At 45.0% G+C, this 8,657-nt stretch overlaps 1 protein-coding gene across 4 annotated transcripts in view; it reads left to right on the forward strand.

Moving 5' to 3' along the window:
- Positions 1-8,657, forward strand: part of LOC106809392 (flagellar attachment zone protein 1-like) — a 36,006-nt gene that overhangs the window by 26,803 nt on the left and 546 nt on the right. For all 4 annotated transcript variants that reach the window (XM_014812457.1, XM_014812458.1, XM_014812460.1 and 1 more), the window contains exons 19-21: positions 2,034-2,315; positions 2,968-3,117; positions 4,146-4,325. In XM_014812457.1, coding sequence (XP_014667943.1) covers positions 2,034-2,315; positions 2,968-3,117; positions 4,146-4,325 — 612 coding nt within the window. The remainder of the gene's footprint in view (positions 1-2,033; positions 2,316-2,967; positions 3,118-4,145; positions 4,326-8,657) is intronic.

Below are 8,657 nucleotides of genomic sequence, written 5' to 3' on the forward strand. Positions count from 1 at the left end.
GCGCCCTCGTGGTCTCCCCAGTACTACACCATCGTCCGGCACGGTGGTGCCCCTCTGTGTCTCCCCATTCTACTGCACGGTGGCTCCCTCTTGTATCTCCGTCTGTACCATCGACCAGCTCGGTGGCGCCCTCACGTTTCGCCCAGTCGGCTCGCGGCAGTCGCACGTTCCCGTCTCACGTCGGGCGTCGCCGCGCAACGCGCGGGTGGTGGCGGCGCACGCAGCGTCAGGTCTCTGTTGAGCCACGAAGAGACTCCTGTTTGATCGGCTCCGTCACACATCGGCCCCGCGAGCCGTCGCCAGCTGGAAGCGCTCACCACGCTTGCTGATCGCACGCCGCAAGCGACGCCAAGAGCCCGTGCTGGCCGCCGCTCACACGCGTGCTGTCGCACGTCGCCAGAACGCCCCAGGCGCCCTGCTGGAGCCGTAGCACGTACTGTCGCACGCCGCCATGGCACGCCCAGCGCCCCGGCTGGCTGTGGTCGCACGTCGCCGCCGGCCCAGCGCCCCTGTGGGCTGCTGTCGCACTCGCCAGCATGCCAGGCCCCCTGCTGGATGCTGTGCACGCGCAGCACCCCCTCGCTGGGCGGCCGCCTGCTGGTCGTCGTCGGCCCGGCGCACGACGCTCCGGCTGCCCGGTAGCTGGGATCGCGTTCAGCAACACGTTCTGGTGCCGGTGCGGCGCGGAACGAAGCCCACAGCTTTGTCGTTGGGCCCTCCAGGTGTGCGTTCGGTCGTCGGCGGGCGGAGGTGAGGGATTGGCGTAATTGTGCGATAGTCTCCCGAGTACGTGTGTAGTCCGCTCGTGTCAGCGTTCTCCACCCGGCCGCCGCCTCTCCCTTCAACCGCCGGCAGTCAACTGGCTGAGAGAGAGAGAGGAGCGTTTGGTTAGCATTTATCGATATTCGATTCAAAGCCTGCTCGATACGGAGAGAAAGTATTCTGCGTTAGCATTTCATCGGACATATTCGATCAAACTGGTCGATAGCAGGGAGAAGATTCGGTTAACATTCATCAAATATTCAATACATCTAATACACTGGGTCTGATGACAGAGCAAGGATTCAGTTACCATTCATCTGTGATTAGGACCCAAAATTAGTGATAGCACCGGATTATTTATAGTTCATTGACGTTTCGATCAAATAATTCGACTGATCTATAGGTAGCAAAGGGATTCGTTAATGTTCATCGACTAATAGTTAATTAGATTTGGAAACAAGTTACTATGATGCAAGAACGAGCATCCAAGCTACGATGATGACTGTGTAATACGATGCCCAAGTTAAGTGTCTTACCACAGACAGCTGCATAGAAGGCAGTGCAGCACAACTAAATCTACATTCACGTGTTAATTGAATAGACTGATTCTAGCTACAGCTGGCACACAGTCACTCTAGCTAACCGAGCGTGTTCAGGTTTCGGTATTCCGCTCCAGTATCTTCGTCACCTTGCTTGGGTAGAGGCACGCTTGTGATTTCATCTGATCAGCCCGTTAGCGTGTTTTCACCTCGACCAGGGTTCCGCGCGGCTCCTCGCAGTCGAGCCTTTTCTCCAATCATAGTTCACCCTGAACAACGTTGCCACAGACATGTCAACACGAGTCAGATGTGAAAACCATTTCTGGCTGTTTAATCTGCAGTAGCATCGCATTCTGGGCGGTAGAACATTATAATATTGACGTTAAAACGGAATAGTATAACATTAATGTTAAATGTGATAGTATATAAATAGATAAGAATAAGGTATCAATTAAAGTGCACGTTTAAGAAGCTAATGAACCGATGACGCTTTTTTGCAAATCAGAGCACGCAGTAACTACACAAACACCGCAGCCAACCCCCAACACACACCCCCCACACCCACACACCACCCCACACAACAAACACCCACCCACACCCACCCCCCCCCACCCCCCCCCCCACAACATCCCATCCAACCACAATCAGCATATTCGTGCCACGTCCTAATTGCAATTTCATATCTTCCCCAAAGCTCTGGCTGAGTTGTTTGCAGCACAACACGAGAGAAAGCTCACATCGAGAAAGTTAGAGGAGGTGTACGGTGAGAGTAAGGTGGTGGAGGGTAATATGGAGAGGTACAAGGCTGAGTTGTTTGCAGCCCAACACGAGAGAAAGATGTTGAACGGAGAGCTAGAAGCGATGAAGACCCAGCTAAGCACAACGCTGTGTGAGAGGAAGGTCGCAGGTGAAAGACTGGAGGAGGGACAGCATGAGAAGGAAGCTCTAGTAGCAAAGTTGGAGAAGGTGCAACAGGCCCTTCAGCAGCAAGAGAAAGAGGTGTTCCGGCAGCAGGTGTGGATCTCTCCCTCCTGGCCTCTTCTTTTTTTCTTTTTTTCCCTCCCCCCTCTCTCTTTTTCTTTCTCTCTCGCTAACTTCTCTCTCTCCCACTTCTTCCTCTCTTCGCCGATCCCTCCCTTCCCTATCCTTCTCTCTGTCCTCCCCACCTTCCTCCTTTGCTTTCATCAATCACATGCATACGTATATAAAGCATTACTGCTGAAATGCAATCGATTACATTTGATTTAAAATCGCTCCTGTAATTGGCTCATAGCTGCCATTCGAACTAGAGCCTGGAGGTGTAGTATTTCTAGCTACCCACATCAAAGTCTGGAGTAATTAAAAAATGTTGCTGTCATTCATAACCGGTGACGTGATTGACCATGACCTTGCACAGACTGATTATGTCTCATCGTTCGTCTGTGGTTTCCAGTTTCTCATTATCGGCAGAATCATACATTCCAATGACAGCCTGATGATGTAGGTTTTTAGAATCGAACGTCACAAACATGCACGAAAAGCTAGACTGCACCCAGTTGTTTGTTTCTATTTTGGATTCTTCTATTTTCTCGTTCGTGGAAAATGGGCCCATCAGGCCCCATCAAATACCGTGTATGTGAAACTTTCGTCATTTCGCTCAGCTCACTGTTTTGATCAACGTTTCCAGGAGCAGTTGCAAGCGGCCCAGGTGGCGTTTGCATGCACAGCAGAGGCGAGTGCAAAGCAGGCATCTGACGCTGAGCAGACGTGGCGCCATCTACATGCGGACGTGGAAAACGCGAGGACGGTGATCGACGAATTTGACAAATCGATCATGGTATTTTGGAATTTTTTCTCAGCTTTTTGCATGCAGCGTTGTGGGGGAGGGAGAGGGATGAAAAACGATGGTACTATGGGTCTGACCTTGTCAAGGAGAAATTTTTGAGCTCGCTTTCAGCATACGTGTGGGTTATATGACATGTCGTTGCACTAGGGACAGTGGGGTTAACAAAACTCACATTTATAACAGTAATCATTTATTAACTGACAATTATTAACAGACTAAAGCGTATGCACCGCATGGTATATCACCTGCAGTGATGCCTACATTCACTAGCAGGGGTCGAAATTAACTTTTGAACACGGGAGTCCAACGGCCCCCTACCCTCAAAAAGAGGGAGTCCGCAGCAAAAAGAAGGAGTTCGCAGTCTGAAGTTCAAAATTAAAGATATTAACAATAACGCACTGTCGCATGTGCTTATTTTTAAGATTTATGCAGTTGCACGTCTGCCACAGTTTCTTTGGACATTTACTGAAAAAATTCTGCGAGGCCGTGCTCTGGAACGAACTAGTTAGAATGACAGAATTTTAAGGGAGTCACACGGACTCCTGCATATGTCAAATCAGGGAGTCCGACAGTATATCAGGGAGTATTTGACTCCGGACTCCAGTTAATTTTGCACCCTGCACTAGTGCAATGGTTGCATGCCAGTCTGTGCAGTTAGTCTCGGACTATTTGTCAGCAAAATCATATATATCTATGGCATCATGAGTCTAAACTGTAGGTGTGCATATGTTATGACATTGCAGACCTATGATAGACATAGCTATTTATGTTTCTGACAGCCCCCAGACCCTGGCCACCAACACCCACACTCCCCCAAACAGGGAACCTGACTGCAATGTGCATCCTCCGTATCCCTAAGGCCCAGAAAACTAAACAGAACCTATCCTAAAGTTACGATTACTATAGATCTATGGCGTCTGTCATAACTTTTTCGCACCATACATTGATGTTGCGTTGACATTGCGTACTGGGGCTTGGCACCGCGGTGGCAGAGCTGACATTCTGTTTGTTTGTCACAGCACGTTGTCACAGAGCTGTGTCGGCAGATGGACGCAAAGAAGGCACGTGAGACAGCGACGGCGTCGCGCGAGACAAGCTCGCTTGATGCCTCGCTAACGCAGGCCAAGCTGGTGGCCAGCTCCATACTGGACCTGTCGCTGACTGACATAGATCACATCTTCAACATGACCACAGATGAGGTGAGCTTGTAGTGCACTGTTCTCCTCTACTCCTTCTTCTCTATCTTCTTCGTCTCCTTCTTCTTCTTTTTATTCTTTTTCTTCCTCCTACTCTTCTTCTTCGTCCTCCTCTTCTTCTTTTTCTTTTCTTCTCTTCCTTTTTCTTTTGTTTCTTTTTCTTCCTTTCTCCTTCTTCATCTCCACCTTTTTTCCCTTCTCCTCCTCATTCGTTCTTCTACGGGAATACTATCAGGAGTGAATAATATTATTCACTCCTGATACTATTATATATACAGTATATATACTATATGCACAGACAGTATATGCAGAGAGCATTATATGCCGAGAGTATTATTATGATAGTCTGGGAAGAGTGGAGACTTGTGGTTGTGTATAGCTATTATCGTACGAGTTCTGATTGTCAGTCATTGTCCTGCTGCTCATTGCTTATTGTGGCTTGTGTGGTCCTGACGTGGTTGCTAATGATGCATGATGCTTTGAAGTTTGAATGTTAATCGGTCATTTCTTTAAAGCTAGATATAATATAAGCTAGTAATTTAATGATTATGTAAGGTTGCGTTTCGATATCCGATATCAGTTATATGATTAGTTTTGGAATCATACGTCGTTCTTTTTTATACCTGACGTGCGGTGTGCATATCATAGATACGTGCATCTAGATACAAACAGTGTGTGCCAATGTTAGTTAGTTGTATTATTCATACCATAAATATATTTGTACTCTGAACACGCAAGTGCTCTTAATTAAGTAATTCAGTACAGTGTTCCAGCAACAATGGCTATTTCAGATTTTTTGGCACTAGAATGGCAGAAATAAACAGCGCAGGTTAGAATGAGTGGTGCAGTTATTAGTGTCTACTGTCTAGGTACCAAAGGTTGTTTAGATTAGTTAAATCTACATTTCTACATTGTTGAATAATTATATGCATTTAGAATATACAATGCTACAGTTTAAGAAAATTGTATCATTTAACTTCCGAAACATAAAAGAATAGGGTCAAATCACAGTTGTGTGTATTAGCTATGATGGGCCTGTAAAACGGTGCAAAAAGGGTCAATAGTGTTATGTTTGTCATTTGTCCTATTTTAGCACTTAGTGGCCGTTTTGGAAAATTCTGATATGGCATCGTTGCAGGAATCCAACTGAAAGGCTCTTCTGCATATTCAGTGTGAATATGTTGTTTGTATCTGCATGCATGATTACATTACAATAGTTTGTTTTACAATTTAATGCATTATAATAGAATTTTTAATGTTGTTATTGAAATTTGTAAATATTTTGGCAGAAATTTATTGAAGTCTGCTTATTGTTTTGTTAAACAGTAAAAATTACAGCTGTTGATGTATCATAATGTAAAAAAAAGGTTTATTTTTGGCTAATAAAGAAAATTCTTTAAATTATTCTGAGTTGAAATGATAGCATTCGTATTATTAAATATTGATTATCTAGATCTGGAATTTTAATGACTTTTCCAAACTAAAAGAAACGGAAGAAGGGAAGGGAAGGAAGGGAGGGACAGTACACACGCGCAGACAAACGCACGTACGGCACAAACGGGAACACACCAGGCACTGATGGCACATATACCTTCTAATATAGTTACTTCTCTCGCCTTCTTGTTCACCCTCTCCCTATCCGTGACTCTCTCTCTCTCTCTCTCTCTCTTCTCTCTCTCTCTCTCTCTCCTCTCTTTCTCTCTCTCTCTCTCTCTCTCTCTCCTCTCTCTCTCTCTCTTTCTTTCTCTGCTCACTCTCTTCTCTTTCTCTTGCTCCTCTCTCTCTCTTCTCTCTCTCTCTCTCTCTTCTCTCGCGCTCTTCGTCTCTCTCTTGCTCACTCGTCTTCTCACTCTCTACGAATCTCCTTCTCTGCCTTCCTTCTTACCTTCCTTCTCTCATTCTCTCTCTCTCTCTCTCTTCCTCTTCTTCTCTTCTCTCTCTCTCTCTGCCTCATCTCTCTGCTCACGTCTCTCTCTCTCTCTCTCTCTCTCTGCTCTCTCTCTATCTCGACACATATTTCTCTTCACGCACGCACGCATCAAATAACATACAACACACACTCTCTCTTCTCTCTCTCTCTCTCTCTCTCTCTCTCTCTCTCTCTCTCTATCTCTCTATCTCTCTATCTCTCTATCTCTCTATCTCTCTATCTTTATCTCTCTTATCTCTCTCTCTCTCTCTCTCTCTCTCTCTCTCTCTCTATCTCTCTCTCTCACTCTGTCTGTAGCCGTTTGTTCACACGTAGGCAAAGAAATTCGTAATTTAGCGTTCACACAGGCAAAATGCGCGGGTCCAAGAAAACGGAATCTAAATAGATTCCGTATTGTTGAAATACGCGGCTTTCAGATGCACCGAATTATTTGCCGTGCTTGAGAAATTTTCCGATGTTTCTTTTGTGACCGCGCATTTCTATCGTGTGACGCTAAATACCCGAATTTTCTGAATGTCGCGCTACAGTAAAACCCGCGATATTAAGAACATAGATTTTTTCCAAGTTAAGCCTCAAACATATCTTATATAAATGGTGCTTACTGAAAATTAGGCCTCAAAGGTTCTTTAAATAGGTTTTAATTTGTTTCTACTTTTAATAAATGTACTAGCTGAAACCCGCGCTACGCTGCGGCTTAGTGACTGCTGATTGCATGTGTCGACCAGCTACAGTAGTGTTATGTGTTATAAGGTATAATTGTGTTATGTGTAATAAGGTGTTTATGGGAGAGCTTTAGTTGTTGCACCATGTTTGTTTTTTTTATGGTTGAGATAATATTTATTATGATATATATAATATAATCATATTTATATTATATTATTAATAGATATGATTGTTCATTGTTGAGCCATTGGCATTGGCATTGGCCATTGTTATTGCATCGGACTATTGTTGAGCTCGTCTCTTTTTTATTTTACCTTGTGTTTCTCTTTTTTTATAAGTCTTCATCTGCATGGAAAATTAAGACCTACTTTAAAATCTATTAGCTAAACAGGTTCTTTGTAAGGAGTGTTCTAAAGTGTGGGAAATTTTTAGCCTAAACATGATTCTTTAAAATCTATGTTCTTATACGCGGGTTTTTACTGTATTTTATCAGGCTGGTCGGCGCTCCGACAGTTCCGTGTAACGCTGAGTGGAACTGGTCGACGCTGCGGACCAATCTCTACGTATTTTATCGGCAGTTGGTGCGCATTGCATTGTTTATTTCGCATTGTTTCGCTTTTATTTCAGTTGTACTAAAAAGCTGCCTCGAAGCTTCGCAAATACACATTTTCTGGAGTCCGCGAAACGCGTGTAACGTTCGCGTCGCGTATTTGTTCTCAGATTCGGTACTCTCGCAAATACCGAATTTTCATAAATTACGGAGTTTCGTCGTGAACGCAGCCTTTGTATCTACTCTCTCTCTCTTTCGCGATTTTTTCTCTCTCTATATATATATACTTCGCCTTTTTTTCGCTTTCTTTCTTGCTCACTTCCTCACCCCCTCTCGCGGATTTAGTATATCGTCCACTGTCATCAGTTCGCACGTGTGAAAAGTTTGCCAGCCAAATGACCGTATTTCAGCCGAACTTTTTCACCCCCAACCGCCAGCGCCACAAAATGTGAGTTTACGCTACAATACACGCGGCACGCTTGTGCGTGCGGCCATAACGCGTGTGCGCGTCCGTTAATGGGCGGCCACGGCCGCTGTTGTGTATTGGGGACTGTAAAAACGCGTATTAAGCCGTATAATCTTATTTTGTTGCCTTTTGGGGGATGAAAAAGTTTTTAGCTGAAAACCAGCCATTTGCCTGACATAAATCACGTGATAAACGAATCGTTACGGGCAGATACCATTTTGGGAGAGGGAAGACCACTTCATTCCCGAGAGATCGAGAATATAATACCTGAATAGGATTATATCCTATAGGACCTTATAATAATTCTGATTTTCCGTGTCCCTCTTTTGGAACATTTCAAGGAATGTTTTTTCAAGGACATCTCATTAGGCGCGATTCACACTGGCGCGAATTAGCGGATGCAAATCCCGGTTTTTGCATCGCATCGAAATCCGAGATTATTACAATTGTTGTGAACGCAATAAATACTCACCTATAATCGCGCATCAAGCATCGCCGCTCCAAATCAGCACTTTTTGACTGCGACTTATTTGGACATTAGCGCGCTTATTTGCGTGTGTCGAATCGGCTCGCTTTGGATTAGCGCGATTATTTGCGTGTGTCGAACGCTCGCTTTGGAATTAGCGCGATTATTTTGGTTGTGTTGAACCTTCGCGCAAATATCCCGGTATGTTTCTACTTCCCATCATTCAAGCGAGGGCAGCATGGTGAGCATGCGCCAGTGAG

The sequence above is a fragment of the Priapulus caudatus genome, unplaced genomic scaffold (assembly GCF_000485595.1).
Source record: "Priapulus caudatus unplaced genomic scaffold, Priapulus_caudatus-5.0.1 Scaffold350, whole genome shotgun sequence".
Lineage (NCBI taxonomy): Eukaryota > Metazoa > Priapulida > Priapulimorpha > Priapulimorphida > Priapulidae > Priapulus > Priapulus caudatus.